Source organism: Aegilops tauschii, chromosome 5 (genome assembly GCF_002575655.3).
Source record: "Aegilops tauschii subsp. strangulata cultivar AL8/78 chromosome 5, Aet v6.0, whole genome shotgun sequence".
In the NCBI taxonomy this organism is placed as follows: Eukaryota; Viridiplantae; Streptophyta; class Magnoliopsida; order Poales; family Poaceae; genus Aegilops; species Aegilops tauschii.
In genome coordinates this window covers 527,669,840-527,690,040 of record NC_053039.3, presented here as the reverse complement: position 1 = coordinate 527,690,040, position 20,201 = coordinate 527,669,840, and the positions used below count along the sequence as shown (strand labels likewise).

The following is a 20,201-nucleotide window of genomic DNA, read 5'->3' as shown; positions in this document are numbered from 1 at the left end:
ATCTGCGTGCTGCTCATAAGCAGCTGCCTCCATTTTGGCCCGTTCGAAATAGCTAACATTGTTTAAGCAAGGATACATGAATCAGTACTTTAGTTACCATGGTAAGTTTGGTACTGGTGTTGTACATGTTTCCCACATCTAGGTCGGCGAGGATGGCGCGGTAGATTACATCTCCACTTCTAGTTTTTGCTTGATTCAGCTGGAAAGAATTTTTGCCGTTGTCTCCCAAAATATGTTGTACATGCATGTGCACGGTTTCAACATTGTGGAACCTAACATCCGTACATTGGTTAAAGGAGAAACGGTAAAAACATAATTATACATGCATCATCTGAACCATTTTTACCGAGACATGACAGAAATTTTTTGATGCAGGAAATGGAACAAGTTGCCTGTTGATCGGAGGATGCCACACGACGGGAGCCGAGACCGGTGGTGGTGCCATCACCCTCTTTGAGTCGGGTGACCGAGATTGTATCGGATCACCATTACGTTAGCTTGGAGACGTGTCCAGATCAGCCAGAAGGACAACGGTGGGTCTCAGAAGGACTAAGGGAATGGGTGATCACCTTATATGCCATGGAGACACGCGGGAAGCACCAAAGATTGGAAATTTGGTTTTGGCTCGTTTACTGGATGGAAGGATGAAATTACGGTGTGATTCATGGGAGGGGGATGTTGGGGAACGTAGCAGAAATTCAAAATTTTCTACGCATCACCAAGATCAATCTATGGAGTAATCTAGCAACGAGGGGAAGGGGAGTGCATCTACATACCATTGTAGATCGCGATGCGGAAGCGTTGCAAGAACGCGGATGAGGGAGTCGTACTCGTAGCGATTCAGATCGCGGTTGATTCCGATTTAAGCGCCGAACCACGGCGCCTCCGCGTTCAACACACGTGCAGCCCGGTGACGTCTCCCATGCCTTGATCCAGCAAGGTGAGAGGTAGAGGTTGGGGAAGACTCCATCCAGCAGCAGCACGACGGCGTGGTGGTGGTGGAGGAGCGTGGCAATCCCGCAGGGCTTCGCCAAGCACCGCGGGAGAGGAGGAGGAGGGAGAGGGGTAGGGCTGCGCCGAAAGAGAGACGTAATGTCTTGGGCAGCCCCAAACCTCAACTATATATAGGGGGGGAGGGGGCTGCGCCCCCTCTAGGGTTTCCACCCCAAGGGCTGGCGGCCAGCCCTAGATCCCATCAAGGGGGGCGGCCAAGGGGAGGAGAGGGGGGGCGCCCCACTAGATGGGCCCTAAGGCCCATCTGAACCTAGGGTTTGCCCCCTCCCACTCTCCCATGCGCCTTGGTGGGGGGGGGCGCACCAGCCCACCTGGGGCTGGTCCCCTCCCACACTTGGCCCACGCAGCCTTCTGGAGCTGGTGGCCGCACTTGGTGGACCCCCGGGACCCTCCCGGTGGTCCCGGTACATTACCGATAACACCCGAAACTTTTCCGGTGACCAAAACAGGACTTCCCATATATAAATCTTTACCTCCGGACCATTCCGGAACTCCTCGTGACGTCCGGGATCTCATCCGGGACTCCGAACAACATTCGGTAACCACGTACATACTTTCCCTATAACCCTAGCGTCATTGAACCTTAAGTGTGTAGACCCTACGGGTTCGGGAACCATGCAGACATGACCGAGACGTTCTCCGGTCAATAACCAACAGCGGGATCTGGATACCCATGTTGGCTCCCACATGTTCCACGATGATCTCATCGGATGAACCACGATGTCGGGGATTCAATCAATCCCGTATACAATTCCCTTTGTCTATCGGTATGTTACTTGCCCGAGATTCGATCGTCGGTATCCCGATACCTTGTTCAATCTCGTTACCGGCAAGTCTCTTTACTCGTTCCGTAACTCACATCATCCCATGATCAACTCCTTGGTCACATTGTGCACATTATGATGATGTCCTACTGAGTGGGCCCAGAGATACCTCTCCATTTACACGGAGTGACAAATCCCAGTCTCGATTCGTGCCAACCCAACAGACACTTTCGGAGATACCTGTAGTGCACCTTTATAGCCACCCAGTTACGTTGTGACATTTGGTACACCCAAAGCATTCCTACGGTATCCGGGAGTTGCACAATCTCATGGTCTAAGGAAATGATACTTGACATTAGAAAAGCTCTGAGCAAACGAACTACACGATCTTGTGCTAGGCTTAGGATTGGGTCTTGTCCATCACATCATTCTCCTAATGATGTGATCCCGTTATCAACGACATCCAATGTCCATGGTTAGGAAACCGTAACCATCTATTGATCAACGAGCTAGTCAACTAGAGGCTTACTAGGGACATGGTGTTGTCTATGTATCCACACATGTATCTGAGTTTCCTATCAATACAATTCTAGCATGGATAATAAACGATTATCATGAACAAGGAAATATAATAATAACCAATTTATTATTGCCTCTAGGGCATATTTCCAACAGTCTCCCACTTGCACTAGAGTCAATAATCTAGTCCACATCACCATGTGATTAACACTCATAGGTCACATCACCATGTGACCAACATCCAAAGAGTTTACTAGAGTCAACAATCTAGTTCACATCACTATGTGATTACCACTCAATGAGTTCTGGTTTGATCATGTTATGCTTGTGAGAGAGGTTATTAGTCAACGGGTCTGAACCTTTCAGATCCGTGTGTGCTTTACGGATATCTATGTCATCTTGTGGATGCTACCACGCGCTACTTGGAGCCATTTCAAGTATCTGCTCTACTATACGAATCCGGTTTACTACTCAGAGTCATCCGGATTAGTGTCAAAGTTCGCATCGACGTAACCCTTTACGACGATCTCCTTTTCACCTCCATAATCGAGAAAATTCCTTAGTCCACTAGATACTAAGGATAAGTTCGACTGCTGTCATGTGATCCATTCCCGGATCACTATTGTACCCCTTGACCAACTCATGGCAAGGCACACTTCAGGTGCGGTACACGGCATAGCATACTGTAGAGCCTACATCTAAAGCATAGGGGACAACCTTCGTCCTTTCTCTGTCTTCTGCCGTGGTCATGTTTTGAGTCTTACTCAATACTCACACCTTGTAACACAGCCAAGAACTCCTTCTTTGCTGATCTATTTTGAACTCCTTCAAAATCTTGTCACGGTATGTATTCATTTGAAAGTACTATTAAGCGTTTTTGATCTATCCTTATAGATCTTGATGCTCAATGTTCAAGTAGCTTAATCCAAGTTTTCCATTGAAAAACACTTTTCAAATAACCCTGTATGCTTTCCAGAAATTCTACATCATTTCTTTTTTTTGGGGATCAACAATATGTTAACAACATATACTCATCAGAAATTCTACAGTGCTCCCACTCACATCTTTGGAAATACAAGTTTCTCATAAACTTTGTAAAAACCCAAAATCTTTGATCATCTCATCAAAGCGTACATTCCATCTCCGAGATGCTTACTCCAGTCCTTAGAAGGATTGCTGGAGCTTTGCATACTTGTTAGCATATTTCAGGATTGACAAAACCTTCTGGTTGTATCACATACAACCTTTCCTCAAGAAAATCATCGAGGAAACAATGTTTTGACATCCTATCTGCAAGATTTCATAAATAATACAGTAACTGCTAATATAATTCCAACAGACTCTTAGCATCGCTATGAGTGAGAAAGTCTCATCCTAGTCAACTCCTTGAACTTGTCGGAAAACATCTTAACGACAAGTCGAGCTTTCTTAATGGTGACACTTACCATCACACTTCAGGTGCGGTACACAGCATAGCATACTGTAGAGCCTACGTCTAAATCATAGGGGACGACCTTCGTCCTTTCTCTCTCTTCTGCTGTGGTCAGGTCTTGAGTCTTACTCAATACTCACACCTTGCAACACAGCCAAGAACTCCTTCTTTGCTGATCTATTTTGAACTCTTTCAAAATCATGTCAAGGTGTGCGTTCTTTGAAAGTATCATCAGGCGTCTTGATCTATCTCTATAGATCTTGATGCCCATTATGTAAGCAGCTTTATCCAGGTCTTCCTTTGAAAAACTCCTTTCAAACAACCCTTTATGCTTTCCAGAAATTTTACATCATTTCGGATCAACAATATGTCATTCACATATACTTATCAGAAATGTTGTAGCGCTCCCACTCACTTTATTGTAAATACAAGTTTCTAACAAACTTTGTATAAACCCAAAATCTTTGATCATCTCATCAAAGCGTACATTCCAACTCCGAGATGCTTACTCCAGTCCTTAGAAGGATCGCTGGAGCTAGCATACCTTTTAGCATCCTTAGGATCGACAAAACCTTTCTGATTGTATCACATACAACCTTTCCTTACGAAAACTGGTAAGGAAACTTGTTTTGACATCCATCTGCCAGATTTCATAAATGCAGCTAATGCTAACATGATTCCGACGGACTTAAGCATCGCTACGGATGAGAAAATCTCATCATAGTCAACTCCTTGAACTTGTGAAAATACTCTTTGCCACAAGTCGAGCTTCATAGACGGTAACATTACCGTCCACGTCCGTCTTCTTCTTAAAGATCCATTTATCTCGGATTTCATGGCTTCTAACCATTTGTCAGAATATGGGCCCACCATCGCTTCTCCATAGCTCATAGGTTCAGTATTGTCCAACAACATGATATCTCAGACAGGATCACGTACCACTCTGAAGTAGCACGCATCCTCGTCGTCCTACGAGGTTTGGTGGTGACTTGATCCGAAGTTTCATGATCACTATCATAAGCTTCCACTTCAATTGGTATAGGTGCCACAGGAACAACTTCCTGTTCCCTGCTACACACTAGTTGAAGTGACGGTTCAATAACCTTATCAAGTCTCCACCATCCTCCCACTCAACTCTTTCGAGAGAAACTTTTCCTCGAGAAAGGACTCGTTTCTAGAAGCAATTACTTTTGCTTCCAGATCTGAAATAGGAGGTATACCCAACTGTTTTGGGTATTCTTATGAAGATGTATTTATCCGCTTTGGGTTCGAGCTTATCAGCCTGAAACTTTTTCACATAAGCTTTGCAGCCCCAAACTTTTAAGAAACGACAACTCAGGTTTCTCTAAACGGTGTCGTCTCAACGGAATTGCGTGGTGCCTTATTTAAAGTGAATGCGGTTGTCTCTAATGCCTAACCCATAAACGATAGTGGTAATTCGATAAGAGACATCATGGCATGCACCATATCCAATAGGGTGCAGTTATGATGTTCGTACACACCATCACACTATGGTGTTCCAGGCGGTATTAATTGTGAAACACTTTCCACAATGTCTTAATTGTGTGCCAAACTCGTAACTCAGATATCTCTATGATCATATCATAGACATTTTATCCTCTTGTCACGACGATCTTCAACTTCACTCTGAAATTACTTGAACCTTTCAATAATTCAGACTTGTGTTTCATCAAGTAAATATTCTCAGCATCTACTCAAATCATCTGTGAAGTAAGAACATAACGATATCCACTGCATGCCTCAACACTCATTGGACTGCATACATCAAAATGTATTACTTCCAATAAGTTGCTCTCTTGTTCCATCTTACTGAAAACGAGGCCTTTCAGTCATCTTGCCCATGTGGTATGATTTGCATGTCTCAAGTGAGTCCAAACGATCCATCTGCATGGAGTTTCTTCATGCATATATACCAATGGACATGGTTCGCATGTCTCAATCTTTTAAAACGACTGAGTCCAAAGATCCATCTACATGGAGCTTCTTCATGCGTTCTACACCAATATGACTCAAGTGGCAGTGCCACAAGTATGTGGTACTATCATTACTATCTTATATCTTTTGGCACAAACATGTGTATCACTGCGATCGAGATTCATTTTAGGTGCAAGACCATTGAAGGTATTGTTCAAATAAACAGAGTAACCATTATTCTCCTTAAATGAATAAACGTATTGTGATAAACATAATCCAATCATGCTCAACGCAAACACCAAATCTCGATGGTAGAGGGAGCATGCGATGCTTGATCACATCAACCTTGGAAACACTTCCAACACATATCGTCATCTCACCTTTAGCTAGTCTCCGTTTATTCCGCAGCTTTTATTTCGAGTTACTAACACTTAGCAACCGAACCGGTATCTAATACATTGGTGCTGCTAGGAGTACCAGTAAAGTACACATTCATATAATGTATATCCAATATACTTCTGTCGACCTTGTCTGCCTTCTCATCTACCAAGTATCTAGGGTAGTTCGGCTTCAGCGACCGTTCCCCTCATTACAGAAGCACTTAGTCTCGGGTTTGGGTTCAACCTTGGGATTCTTCACTAGAGCAGCAAATGACTTGCTGTTTCATGAAGTATCCCTTTTGCCCTTGCCCTTCTAGAAACTAGTGGTTTTACTAACCATCAACAATTGATGCTCCTTCTTGATTTCTACTTTCGCGGTGTCAAACATCGCGAATAGCTCAAGGATCATCATAACTATCCCTGATATGTTATAGTTCATCACGAAGCTCTACTAGCTTGGTGGCAGTGACTATGGAGAACCATCACTATCTCATCTGGGAGATTAACTCCCACTCGATTCAAGTGATTGTAGTACTCAGACAATCTGAGCACATGCTCAACGATTGAGCTTTTCTCCCTTAGTTTGCAGGCTTAAGAAACTTGTCAGAGGTCTCATACCTCTTGACGTGGGCACTAGTCTGAAATCACAATTTCAGTCTTCGGAACATCTCATATGTTCTGCGACGTTTCAAAAACGTCTTTGGTGCCACAATTCTAAACCGTTAGCAATACGTACTGAACTATCACGTAGTCATCAAAACGTGTATGTCAGATGTTTCGCAACATCTACAGACGATGCTGAGGTTCAGCACACCGAGCGGTGCATTAAGGACATAAGCCTTCCGTGCAGCAATGAGGACAATCCTCAGTTCACGGACCCAGTCCGCATAATTGCTACTATCAACTTTCAACTAAATTTTCTCTAGGAACATATCTTAACCAGTAGAACTAAAGGCAAGCTATGACATAATTTGCAAAGACCCTTTTGACTATGTTCATGATAATGAAGTTCATCTGATTATGAACTCCCACTCAGATAGACATCCCTCTAGTCATCTAAGTGATACATGATCCGAGTCAAACTAGGCCGTGTCCGATCATCACGTGAGACGGACTAGTCATCATTTGTGAACATCTCCATGTTGATCGTATCTACTATACGACTCATGTTCGACCTTTCGATCTCTTGTGTTCCGAGGCCATGTCTGTACATGCTAGGTTCGTCAAGTCAACCTAAGTGTTTCGCATGTGTTCTGAGGCCATGTCTATACATGCTAGGCTCGTCAACACCCGTTGTATGCGAACGTTAGAATCTATCACACCCGATCATCACGTGGTGCTTCGAAACAACGAACCTTCGCAACGGTGCACAGTTAGGGGGAACACTTTCTTGAAATTATTATAAGGGATCATCTTACTTACTACCGTCGTTCTAAGCAAATAAGATGCATAACATGATAAACATCACATGCAATCAAATAGTGACATGATATGGCCAATATCATTTTGCTCCTTTGATCTCCATCTTCGGGGCACCATGATCATCTTCGTCACCGGCATGACACCATGATCTCCATCATCATGATCTCCATCATTGTGTCTTTATGAAGTTGTCACGCCAACGATTACTTCTACTTCTATGGCTAACGCGCTTAGCAATAAAGTAAAGTAATTTACATGGCGTTATTCAATGACACGCAGGTCATACAAAAAATAAAGACAACTCCTATGGCTCCTGCCGGTTGTCATACTCATCGACATGCAAGTCGTGATCCCTATTACAAGAATATGATCAATCTCATACATCACATATATCATTCATCATATCTTCTGGCCATATCACATCACATAGCACATGCTGCAAAAACAAGTTAGACGTCCTCTAATTGTTGTTGCAAGTTTTTATGTGGCTTGTATAGGTTTCTAGCAAGAACGTTTCTTACCTACGTAAAACCACAACGTGATATGCCAATTTCTATTTACCCTTCATAAGGACCCTTTTCATCGAATCCGTTCCGACTAAAGTGGGAGAGACAGACACCCGCTAGCCACCTTATGCAACTAGTGCATGTCAGTCGGTGGAACCTGTCTCACGTAAGCGTACGTGTAAGGTCGGTCCGGGCCGCTTCATCCCACAATGCCGCCGAAACAAGATAAGACTAGTAGCGGCAAGAAGAATTGGCAACATCTACGCCCACAACTACTTTGTGTTCTACTCGTGCATAGAAACTACGCATAGACCTAGCTCATGATGCCACTGTTGGGGAACGTAGCAGAAATTCAAAATTTTCTACGCATCACCAAGATCAATCTATGGAGTAATCTAGCAACGAGGGGAAGGGGAGTGCATCTACATACCATTGTAGATCGCGATGCGGAAGCGTTGCAAGAACGCAGATGAGGGAGTCGTACTCGTAGCGATTCAGATCGCGGTTGATTCCGATCTAAGCGCCGAACCACGGCGCCTCCGCGTTCAACACACGTGCAGCCCGATGACGTCTCCCACGCCTTGATCCAGCAAGGTGAGAGGGAGAGGTTGGGGAAGACTCCATCCAGCAGCAGCACGACAGCGTGGTGGTGGTGGAGGAGCGTGGCAATCCCGCAGGGCTTCGCCAAGCACCGCGGGAGAGGAGGAGGAGGGAGAGGGGTAGGGCTGCGCCGAAAGAGAGACGTTCTCATGTCTTGGGCAGCCCCAAACCTCAACTATATATAGGAGGGGGGAGGGGGCTGCGCCCCCTCTAGGGTTTCCACCCCAAGGGCTGGCGGCCAGCCCTAGATCCCATCAAGGGGGGCGGCCAAGGGGAGGAGAGGGGGGGGGCGCCCCACTAGATGGGCCCTAAGGCCCATCTGAACCTAGGGTTTGCCCCCTCCCGCTCTCCCATGCGCCTTGGGCCTTGGTGGGGGGGCGCACCAGCCCACCTGGGGCTGGTCCCCTCCCACACTTGGCCCACGCAGCCTTCTGGGGCTGGTGGCCCCACTTGGTGGACCCCCGGGACCCTCCCGGTGGTCCCGGTACATTACCGATAACACCCGAAACTTTTCCGGTGGCCAAAACAGGACTTCCCATATATAAATCTTTACCTCCGGACCATTCCGGAACTCCTCGTGACGTCCAGGATCTCATCCGGGACTCCGAACAACATTCGGTAACCACGTACATACTTTCCCTATAACCCTAGCGTCATCGAACCTTAAGTGTGTAGACCCTACGGGTTCGGGAACCATGCAGACATGACCGAGACGTTCTCCGGTCAATAACCAACAGCGGGATCTGGATACCCATGTTGGCTCCCACATGTTCCACAATGATCTCATCGGATGAACCACGATGTCGGGGATTCAATCAATCCCGTATACAATTCCCTTTGTCTATCGGTATGTTACTTGCCCGAGATTCGATCGTCGGTATCCCGATACCTTGTTCAATCTCGTTACCGGCAAGTCTCTTTACTCGTTCCGTAACTCACATCATCCTGTGATCAACTCCTTGGTACATTGTGCACATTATGATGATGTCCTACTGAGTGGGCCCAGAGATACCTCTCCATTTACACGGAGTGACAAATCCCAGTCTCGATTCGTGCCAACCCAACAGACACTTTCGGAGATACCTGTAGTGCACCTTTATAGCCACCCAGTTACGTTGTGACGTTTGGTACACCCAAAGCATTCCTACGGTATCCGGGAGTTGCACAATCTCATGGTCTAAGGAAATGATACTTGACATTAGAAAAGCTCTGAGCAAACGAACTACACGATCTTGTGCTAGGCTTAGGATTGAGTCTTGTCCATCACATCATTCTCCTAATGATGTGATCCCGTTATCAACGACATCCAATGTCCATGGTTAGGAAACCGTAACCATCTATTGATCAACGAGCTAGTCAACTAGAGGCTTACTAGGGACATGGTGTTGTCTATGTATCCACACATGTATCTGAGTTTCCTATCAATACAATTCTAGCATGGATAATAAACGATTATCATGAACAAGGAAATATAATAATAACCAATTTATTATTGCCTCTAGGGCATATTTCCAACAGGGGAAAGGGAAAGTAACGTCATGGTGGGGTGGGGAAGGGAAAGTAAATTATGGTGATTAAATATTGCCAAATCGGCTGGTGGTGGGACAATAATAAATCAATGGATTGGACTTTTTTTAGAAATAGGCTTCGGTGGTGGTGGGAATTGGGGTGCGGGTTTGAACGAAACGATGTGGAAGGTGTGGTCCTCTTGGCAGGAAAGGGAACCTTAGGTTCTTTTAGATAGTGGAGAAGAAGGTTTCTAATGACTTCAAAATTCATCCAGATTGGTCGTATATCTTTTTCTTTGGAGAATGATCATAGGATCTCTAGCCTTTTATGTAGTATTGTCATTATTATTTTTTCTCAAATACGCACAAGCATGCGTATCATCGCATTAAAGAAGAAGCGGCAAAGAAGCCGGATACAAGGCCTTTCAGCCATTACAACACTAATCACGAGAATTAGCCTCCACATCCACCACGCACACCCACTCTGACTACTATGATACATGTTTCCCTGGTCCAACCTCATGCCAATAACAACAAGGCAAGCCACAGGGCAACCCAGCCACGTCACAACCAATGCCGAGACTTCTACAACAAGACCAAAACCCAAGGCCAACACAAACCAACGTACCGCCACCCATTTCCGCCAAGAGGAAGTCGGCAAGTGAACGGCAGGGCCTGAGCGAACCTAAGGAAGGTACCGTCATGAGAGCACCGGAGATGGTGTACATTGCGTCCAGGAGGCCCACGCCCAGAGTGGAAGCCGACTGACTCAAGCCACACCAACGAGACTCCTCGAGCAACAAGACGACGCCTTCAGGAAGGTAACGACGCCTTGACGCCGCCGCCGCCGTCTGGTCCGGAGGTCATACCAAGACAAGGGTTTCCCTCGAGCTCGAGGAAGGGAGTCCGATCGGGTTCAACACAACGCCTCCAGGAAGGGAATGACGCCCGCGGGTGTCGCCGTTGTGAGCCTCGTCTCGAAGCAGGGATTTCTCCCAACCCAGATCGGAGAACCCAACACCCACCGGAGCCGCAAGAGCAGATCAACCACCGCATCTGGAAGAGTCACATTTCGCATTACAGTAGCCTCCGCCACTAGTACTGCCAGATCCAGACAAACTCGCCGCTACCGGCACACCACCTCGAGCGCTGCCGCCGCGTCGCCGCCCTCGATCCGTGGCACACCGCCACCACCACGGACTCACGGATGCCAGCCGGAGCAGCCATGCCCCAGCCAGCCTGCCACACGCGGAGGCCCACCTTGGAAGCCGCCGCCCCGCCAGATCTGGGTCGGTCGGACCCCAGAAACGGGGCCATCCCGTAGCCCCGACGCCGGGAACCGCAAGCCGCCTCCCTCCCGCTCCTTCGCGTCTCCGGGGCCGCCGCCCCGGCATGCTCGCGCCGGCGAGCCGCCATCTTCGTCCCCAGCCGAGACCAGCAGTCGCTAGCGCCACCACGAGAAGGATCCGCCCCCGGCGCCGTTTGGCAGCGGGGGCCCGCCGCTACCGCGGCGCAGATGCCGGCGGCAGCGGCGGAGGGGGAGCACCGGTGGGGGAGTACTAGGTGGTTGCGCCCCCGGAGTCGCCTGGGTAGTATTGTCATTATAAAGTTATGTTTCAAATTTGTAACAAGTCTCTCTCACATTTTAAGGCGTGACTTATACGCGTCATAGGAATAGAGAGCTAACTAGTCCAACGTAATCATCTTCCTCAACTAATAGTCTTCCGTTCACATCTGTCCATCCACTCACACTTCTTTGAATCTTTCGTGTGTTCTCCTACTGTGTTTTCTCTCTAATTTAACACTATCCTTTTGTCCACTCCATCCTATGTGCTTGAATTCTACTTGGCAGCCTTGTGGGTATAGGCTTCTAATAGGGGCGTCGGTTGCCTAATCAACCACCCATCTAAGCCGTTAGGGTGTATGTTGTCCTGCTCTTCCGTATGTTAACACTTTTGGTGGTCATTGTCGCCAATCACTTATACACGCCCCTCCGTCGTCGCTTCTTCTCCATCGCTTTCTTCATGTACCTCTATTTTTTTCCATCATAACCGTCCTCTCTTCTTCTTCTTCTTCTTCTTCTTCTTCTTCTTCTTCTTCTAGTTGCGCCCTCATGTGGTACTATTCGTTTCATAAGACCTTCCGCCAAATGTTTGGTAGGTATTTCTTCAATTACCTTTGTACTATGTTCTTCCTTTCCTCCCACTAAGCATGCAAAAAATTGACCTAGAAAACATGCAGTGCCTTAAAAAGGTGAATTTGCAAATGCAAAGCTTTTAAAAACTGAAATGTAAATGCAAAGCGGATCCACCGCAAAAGAGAGAAAATGGCACATCTTAGGCCCGCCCGGACCACGGCCTGGGCCCAATCCGAGGTCACCCCCCAAACCTACCCGCGCCGGGAAAGCGCAGACGGCGAACCACCCAGCCTGACCTCGCGATGCAGATCCTCCGGCGGAACCTCCTCGAAGCTTCCCGCCGTCTCTCCTCCCTCCTCCACTCTCCACCTCCCGCCGCCCAAACACACGCCCATGCCGTCGCCACCCTCTCCGCCGCCCGGCGGGACCCGTCCACCGGCTCCCTCGCCGCCACGCCGTGGGCCGCCACGCAGCGCCGCGGCGCGAAGATGCTCGGCTCCGACGTAATCCCCCTTCTGCCCCCTCGCTCTCGCGTCTGCTCGCTTGGCCCGTGGCCGCACAGGGTTTAGCTAGGATTCTGCTAGGCTCGTGCACTATTATGGCTCCTGCTGCCCTGTTCAGTTAGAAGCGAATTTTGGGGAGAATTCACTTGGCGGACGGAGCAGTTCCTTGCTATTTTGTTCAGTGGTTCCATTGATATGTTCATTAGCTATCGTGCAAATGTCATGTAATGCTTCTTACAATTTTTGTGTTTCTTTGCTGTGAAACGCTCAAATTTTATGTTCTACTTCGGGGTCCTCAAAATCGTGGTGGGAATTCCCCATGCGACCAACGGTCATAGTGCCACTGGTGCAGGATGTGTGGCCAGTAGCCTATTCTATTATAGATTTAGCCAAGTATTTTAGTATTTGATCGATCGGCTTGACATGGATGCTACATTCATAAGTTATTTTCGAAGTCGTTTTCTACAGTTATAGTTAGCAGGGAGGCTTCCAGCTTTCCAAAAATAACTGCTAAACAACTTCTGTTGTACATTTTTATTGGCATCTTGATTATATCCCGGGTCTTAATTTTGCTAATGCCTTTTCAGTTCTGTTATTTTATTAATCTTTGTGAAAGCGCATAACGATGCTTGCATTGACTTGAGATGTCCTCATATGTGTAGGTGAAACTTGGAAATGTGATACAGAGAAGAGGTGTGTGATTAACTGATTACATCTCTAGTGTTATGTTTTTTTACTTCCAAATATCGTGGATTATTACTTATCCATCTTTTGGGCCAACCTTAAATCAAGGCCGCATTTATCAGGTGCGTTTAACTGCTTTTCATGTCCTATGCCCCTCCATATTTCCTCAAGCTTAATGGTTTATATTCACCCATGTTTCTGGTCTACTAAGTAAGAGCAATCACTCTTATCATTCTGACTTGAATGTCTTCTGTTCAGGTGATAAAATCGCATCATTCACATCAAGGAAGAGGAGGAGCCACAATACAGGTCATTTATTTTGTTTCTTTCTTTCAATCTGTTGCACCACTTAACTCTGCATACTTCACATGATGGCAAGCTAATGTTGGTCTTGTTACTCGCCAGATTTTTCCTTGCATCTATGTTATCAGACCCAATCACACAAAATGCTCTCATCTTAGAGTACCTATTTTAGCAACCGCAACAGGACATGCCAAGTTGCCAACAACGAAAAGATAACTTAGGAATAACTTGTAAATGAGTAATAACAAGGACAGTGAAATAAACAGCTAGGCACCAAGAAATACATATGAATAGTTTGATTCACTGTTTCCTCAATGGCATGCCTGCAGTTCTATGCAAAATGTCCCCTCAAATGACGAAAACTAAGTTCAGGTGGATGTTTTTTTTATATGTGCTTGACTTAACTGGAGCTTAAATTTGTCATTTGTTTCATTACAATCTGAATTTTATTCTCAACTCTTGATTGTTGCAGGTGGAACTGAGGGATGTTGACACTGGTAACAAAATAGTTGAAAGATTTCGTACCGACGAGGCTCTTGAGAGTACGAAAACTCCTTCCCTATACAAAAGGCATTCTAGGACTAAAGTTATAGCCTTATAGGCTTCTATGTTTCAGTCTGGTTTCCTTTCTGTAGCTATTTGTACCCTGTCCTTGTTAAAATGTGCTCCTGTGCAATTTTTCATAGGCTTCTCTTCCTTTTTTCTGGTTACATATTACGAAGCTGAGCAATAATTTCTTCTAGTGTGTTTTATTGCATTCAATCATACATGTGTCAATACTTGAGCAGTGTTAGCCGCTCTGAAGGTACCAAATAAAGTGGAGATGATGACCATCTACAATCAATTCAAATGACGATAATGATTATAGAAGCTGGATGCGTGAACCAGCCTTTTAGGAGTATTACAATCAGCACCTCATATATCAATCACGACTATGAGCCTCTCCAATTAAATATAAATTATTATTGATATGTATCATTTATTTGCCAAGATTTGGGCGACATTTGACATTAGTTTTGCACATAAATGCATCATATATTCATATCAATAATAATTGAAGAAAAAAGAAGGTGGCACCGTATGGAACTAGGTTTTGCCAGAAGGTGGCCAAATTAACCTGCCTTTGACGAACTCCTGGCTACCCAACTTTCTTCCAGTAATATCTAGTCCAGTGGGAATTTCGTAAGGCACAGTCATGATAAGTTGATAACAGTAGTTTGGTTATTTATATTTGGAAAGCGTACAGTCGTGTTCATAATGGAAATCTAATCATTATGTATTTTCTTTACACATTCAGGAGTTTTTGTTGAGGATAAACCTTTCACATATCTGTATCAGGAAGGAGACAACGTGGCACTTATGGAGTATGCTTATCTCCCTGTTTTCTTGTCATTCCTTCATTAACATGCTGTGGTGCGACGCTGTCTATATTTTATTAATATCCATGTAGTAGTGACTTCATCTGGAATCCTTTTTTTTTGTCAGGCCTAACACGTTTGAGCAACTCGAGGTTTCAAAGGAACTGTTTGGCAAAAACGCTGCATATCTGAAAGGTCCAAACAGTATTAATTGACAACCAGAAGAACACCAATTGCTATGAATACTAGATTATAAGAACGTGCTTGTGTTTTACCTTTTGAATAGTTAGATGATTTGTTTACTTTTGTGCCTGTAGCTCTCATATATGCAAGTTAGTGCTGCTGTAGACATAGTAGTTACTTTTAAATGATCAAGTGGACAAAATTATCAATTCCGATTAATATAATGTGTGGGACACTTAAGTTTTATTACCTTACAAATAATTGTGATCTGTATATATACCATGTATTAGCGGGCCTAAACATATCCGATACATGTGCATTTTTTGTAATTCGTTGGCAACAATAAAGACGTCAGCACCTAAGAGGCTCGCTCACTCCTGCACTGATGGCGTACATGACTCGCTCGATGTTGATATCTTCTGCTCATTGTCAAAATGGTTTTAAATGTATTTGATCTCATCGAAATAAAGACAATTGTTAAAGTAAATTTTGATTGAGACCGTTTAACTCAAATTTCCAATATCATTTTATTTTCAGATGAGATGAAGGTAACTGTACAATTTTTTGATGGCCGAGCGTTGTCTGGCTCAGTGCCTCCTCGTGTGACTTGCACTGTTGTTGAAGCACAGCCTAATGCAAAAGGCCTAACTGCTACACCTCAGTGAGTTTCATATTACTTCCATCATCAAATTAATTCTTATTTCTGCAACATTTATTTATTATGTATTGATGAGTTTTTGGGTTATGCCTTTTTCCAATACCTTTTATGGGTTGAGTATTAGTAAGTCAAGTCCAAGTGGATACACTGGGTACTTCTCATATTTTGTGGCTCGAAATAAGCACCCTTGTCAAATGCTCAGCAATGAAGTTATGGTAATAGAGTAATATGTTTCATATTATTGGTGCATATATTGCTTGGAGTGAGTGTTAGTGTTCTAGCCATAATGTGATATTTTGTCTGGAGTGAACATACCTGATGGATAATTATATGCCCAGAGAAGAAACTTGAAAGTTAATTGTGTACTCCCTCCATTCCTAAATATAAGCCTTTTTAGAGATTCCAATATGGACTACATACGGAGCAAAATGAGTGAATCTACACTCTAAAATACATCTATATACATCCATATGTAGTCCGTAATGAATCTCTAAAAAGGCTTATACTCCCTCCATCCCAAAATAAGCGTCTCAGTTGAGACACTTATTTTGGGACGGAGGTAGTATTTGGAAACGGAGGTAGTTACGAGTTACATGCAGCAGAACTATAACAACAGGTTAGCTAGTTTCATAACAAAAATCCCTGCAAAAGCAGTAAACAGTAGTTCATGCACCATGGAATTGTATCCATGCACATGCGCATTGCAGATTCCCCTTTGATCCGCTTCATCATCTCTTATCATCAATTGTTTGAGGCCTGGTGTTATGCGGTAACTAAACTTGTGTTTGTACTAAATGCAGATATAAAAGGGTCTTGCTGGATAATGGCCTTACAGTGCTTGTAAGTTGATGGGTACCATTTCGTAGAGTATATTTACCTAGACCTTTGTGGAATGGTGTATGGAAAAGCCGTCTTTTTTTATTCATTCATTGTTTTGCAATCTCCTAATTATCAATATTAAAATTAGAAACCAAGAAATTTGATAGAGTCCTGCAGCTTGAAGTATTTCTCACTTGCATCAACTATTTGCCAATCGTAGGCCCCGCCATTTGTTGAAGTGGGTGAGAACATTGTTGTTAGTACTGTGGATGATTCATATATGACTAGGTAAGTTGATGGAAATCTTAATTACCCAGAAAGCTGTATTATTCTGAACACGAATGCTGCGGGTTGTCTGTACTTTGATAGCTAAGTTCTTTGTAAAAATTCACTGAAACTGTTTTCCATTTCAGGGCCTAAGGGTGGTGTCATATGGTGCTTTGTTCTCTGATATTGGGGTTCGACTTGTACTCACCTTCTTAGATAAGTTTGCTGGGCCCTAGACATAATTATGAATCTGCCTCCTCAAAAAAGGCATCCAGTTTTACCAGGAATTCAGTAACAAACAACACATTTTTGTTCTTACAGATATGTTTTGGGGAAGCGATGTACACGCTGACATTAAGATGTATTGCCCTTTTATAACTTGGTAGTTTTGGGAAGTGAAATAATACTGGGATGTGCTGTGCAAAACGCCAATCATATATCAATAAGAAGTTATATTGTTGTTCCTTGTATGGTTTTGCGGCAACTTGTTTCTTGATTTGCCTGGTAATAGCACCTGGTACTTGATACAAAATTCTTAATTTCCTTTTGTCCCGCATTTAGCATTTAGGCACTGGATTTGAATGAAAATCCGAAGCCGGTTTTGGTTTGAAAAGAAAAAACTAGTTGCTTTATATACAGCTACTATTGGTATCAAATAAAGCAATGTGTTTCATGTACACTTTCTAAAGCTGCATCAAGTCAGGAGCTACAAAATCCTAGCAACAGAAGGCGCAGGATTATGGCCTTCACTTGTAGGCATGGACGTAATCCTGGAAATAGAAGTTCTTCTCGATGAAGCTCGCCAGCCAACGGGACGCGGCGAAGCACAGCACGGCCAAGGACACAACGGCGGCTCTCTGCACCACCGATGTCACCAGTGTCCCCTTGGCGACGGCGAGGAACCCGACCACTGCCACCGACGCAATCTGCAGGGCAACCTCCAGCGCCTTCATGCCCTTCAGCGCCGCGCTGCAGCTCCTGCACTGCGTGACGTGCGACCAGTACCTGCAGATGCCATCGCAGAATTTGTTCAGAGGGGGTTTCGCTGAATGTTCAGGTGTTCCAGGCATCCGGTTTGCCGTGGAGAAGAGTTAGAATGTTGGACTGTTTGTACCTCTCCATGAGCTTGTCTTTGGTTGGAGTCTCTGGTAGCTGACCGACCGTCGGGGCGGCCCAGCCGACCTGACTCTTGCAGTGTTTTCTGAACCAGTTCCTGAAGGCAATCACCATGTTGTCCGACGACGTCGGCACATACACGGCTTTCTGCCAGTTTTCGATGCCCGCCGCGGCGAAGTTGCGCTCCTGAAATGAAGGAAACAGTGGGTTTGCTTTCTGATTGAGCTCCATATGCTGGATCAGATTCAGAACTTCAGCTTCAGAATCACCGAGCTTGAGCTGAAAAATCATTACCTCGATGTGGAGGAGGTAGATGTCTGAGTCCAGGATGGCGTTCTGGCCGATGTGGTAGTACCACCGCGGTATGACCTTGTCGAGCCAGACGCCGACGTTCCTCGGGAACGCCCAGATCACCCTGCTTTTCCCTGGAGACACCGGGACGCACATGAACACCAGCATGAACTGAGGCGGCTTCTTCTTCTTCTTCTCCTGCCCAAATCAAAGCATGAACTGCGAACTTCTGAACAACCCCTGTTTGGTCTCCTCTGAAGTGCTACAAGTTTTGCTTGCACCGGCAACAATGGGAAATGTGTCTGCCCAATCAATCGATTCATACCTGTCCCTTTTCCTCTTTTGGGAGGGGCGAGCCGTAGAAGGTGCACGGCGCGACGTACCGGAAGTATCCGCTATTGTCCTGCTCCGACAGGAACCCGGCGATATCCGCCTCCGCTATCTTCATCTTCACTGGCCCGCCGCCTTCGACGTCGAACTCAACTGTGAAGAGAAGAACAACAACTGAATCAACACTCCCATTCAGTGACAGTGAACTGAACTCGATGGCGCCGGTCATGTCAGGGCAGGGGGGCTTATCTTCCGGGGTCTTCCTTCTTGCGAAGCTTGCCCATCAGCCCCTTGTGCGCGTAGGGGACGTGGGCAGGGTCCATGAGGTTCTCCACCAGCACATCGTAGCTGCAAACCAACGGAGCTGTGACTGTGAGACTGTGCAATGGAGGGAGGTAGCCGCCCGCATATATGGAGGTCGAGGTTGAGGATGTGTACCCACCCGTAGGGGAGGTCCCTGACGCCGTAGACGGTGACGAAGGAGGGGTCGTCGATCTCCGGGATGAATGGCGGGCGCTTCCTCTGCAGAATGTCTTGGTGCTCCTCGTCGGCCCTCGGGTAGAACCACAGGATGTTGTTCTGCACCACGCTCGGGTACGACGCCACGCACGCCTTGCTGTTCTTGTGCACCTGCACGCGCAATTCAGAGAAGGAACATTTCGGTTTTGGTTTTGGTTTTGTGATGGACCGGAGGAGGAAGAAGGAGAATGGATCAATGGTTACAGACAGGTGGGCCGAGGGCGGGGGCCTGTGGGATGAACTGGCAGGAGCCGCGGCCGTCGAAGCACCAGCCGTGGTAGACGCACTGGAGGCGGCCCTTGTCGTCGATGCGGCCCTCGGAGAGCGGCGCCAGGCGGTGCGGGCAGGCGTCGTCGAACACGCGCCACTCGTCCACGGCGCGGTCGTACCAGGCCACCACGCGGAGGCCCAGCACCGTCTTGCCGTGCGGCGCGCCGGGGTCCAGGTCGCACACGGGGGCCAGCGGGTACCACTGGTCCAGCCAGTCGAACTGCCCCTCCTCCTTCTCCTTCTCCTTCTCCTCCCCGCCGGACGGCGACGGCGCCGAGGGCGCCTCCGCCGCCACGGCCGAGACCGGCGACGGCAGCCGCGCGCGCTGCCGCCACCGTCGCGGGGCCGGTGCCGCCGCTCTGGCGCTGCTGGTGGCCGGGGAGGCGGCGCGGAGCGGGAGCGGGAGCGAAGGGCGCGCGCGGGGGACGAGGAGGGAGAGGGGATCCATGGCGCGTCGTCCGATCCCGCGGCGGCCGACGGCAGGGGAAGAACCTGTGTGGCTGTGGGGAGTGCGCGCGGGAGGGAGGGATGCGCGCGCGCGCGGCTGGGGTTGCGGCTGCGGTTCGCCGGTACGACTTATCGCCACGTCTCTACCGCCAGGTGCAGAACGCGTGGAGTGCGGTCCGAAGCAAATGGAATAGTGAAACCAGACAACAAATGCAAAATTATACTACCGCTCCATC

The 20,201-nt window shown here is 46.6% G+C and overlaps 2 protein-coding genes across 3 annotated transcripts; one reads left to right on the top strand and one right to left on the bottom strand.

Moving 5' to 3' along the window:
* Positions 1–12,427: 12,427 nt before the first annotated feature.
* Positions 12,428–17,462, top strand: LOC109741444 (uncharacterized). Of its 2 annotated transcripts, XM_020300531.4 has the most exons (11): positions 12,428–12,720; positions 13,383–13,413; positions 13,513–13,526; positions 13,663–13,713; positions 14,180–14,249; positions 15,005–15,071; positions 15,193–15,260; positions 15,786–15,909; positions 16,707–16,746; positions 16,946–17,013; positions 17,139–17,462. In XM_020300531.4, the coding sequence occupies exons 1-11, from the start codon at positions 12,520–12,522 to the stop codon at positions 17,143–17,145; spliced, it is 741 nt and encodes a 246-aa protein (XP_020156120.1). In that variant the 5' UTR covers positions 12,428–12,519; the 3' UTR covers positions 17,146–17,462. The 2 variants fall into 2 exon arrangements, with proteins under 2 accessions (XP_020156120.1, XP_020156121.1); XM_020300532.3 differs by lacking the exon at positions 17,139–17,462 and having other exon boundaries at positions 16,946–17,017.
* A 129-nt stretch (positions 17,463–17,591) lies between these two features.
* On the bottom strand, positions 17,592–20,179 carry LOC109741443 (protochlorophyllide-dependent translocon component 52, chloroplastic). Its single transcript, XM_020300530.4, has 7 exons — positions 19,457–20,179; positions 19,172–19,359; positions 18,979–19,077; positions 18,725–18,884; positions 18,403–18,597; positions 18,107–18,294; positions 17,592–17,997 (listed from the first exon to the last, which is right to left on the bottom strand). The coding sequence occupies exons 1-7, from the start codon at positions 19,964–19,966 to the stop codon at positions 17,739–17,741; spliced, it is 1,599 nt and encodes a 532-aa protein (XP_020156119.1). The 5' UTR covers positions 19,967–20,179; the 3' UTR covers positions 17,592–17,738.
* Positions 20,180–20,201: the final 22 nt, after the last annotated feature.

Coding starts and splice junctions, on each gene's coding strand:
- LOC109741444 (XM_020300531.4), top strand. CDS start 12,520: ATGCAGATCCTCCGGCGGAACCTCCTCGAAGCTTCCCGCCGTCTCTCC. Junction 12,721..13,382: donor CGAAGATGCTCGGCTCCGAC/GTAATCCCCCTT, acceptor TCATATGTGTAG/GTGAAACTTGGAAATGTGAT. Junction 15,261..15,785: donor AAACGCTGCATATCTGAAAG/GTCCAAACAGTA, acceptor TTTTATTTTCAG/ATGAGATGAAGGTAACTGTA.
- LOC109741443 (XM_020300530.4), bottom strand. CDS start 19,966: ATGGATCCCCTCTCCCTCCTCGTCCCCCGCGCGCGCCCTTCGCTCCCG. Junction 19,078..19,171: donor GTCAGGGACCTCCCCTACGG/GTGGGTACACAT, acceptor GTTGGTTTGCAG/CTACGATGTGCTGGTGGAGA. Junction 18,885..18,978: donor AAGAAGGAAGACCCCGGAAG/ATAAGCCCCCCT, acceptor TCTTCTCTTCAC/AGTTGAGTTCGACGTCGAAG.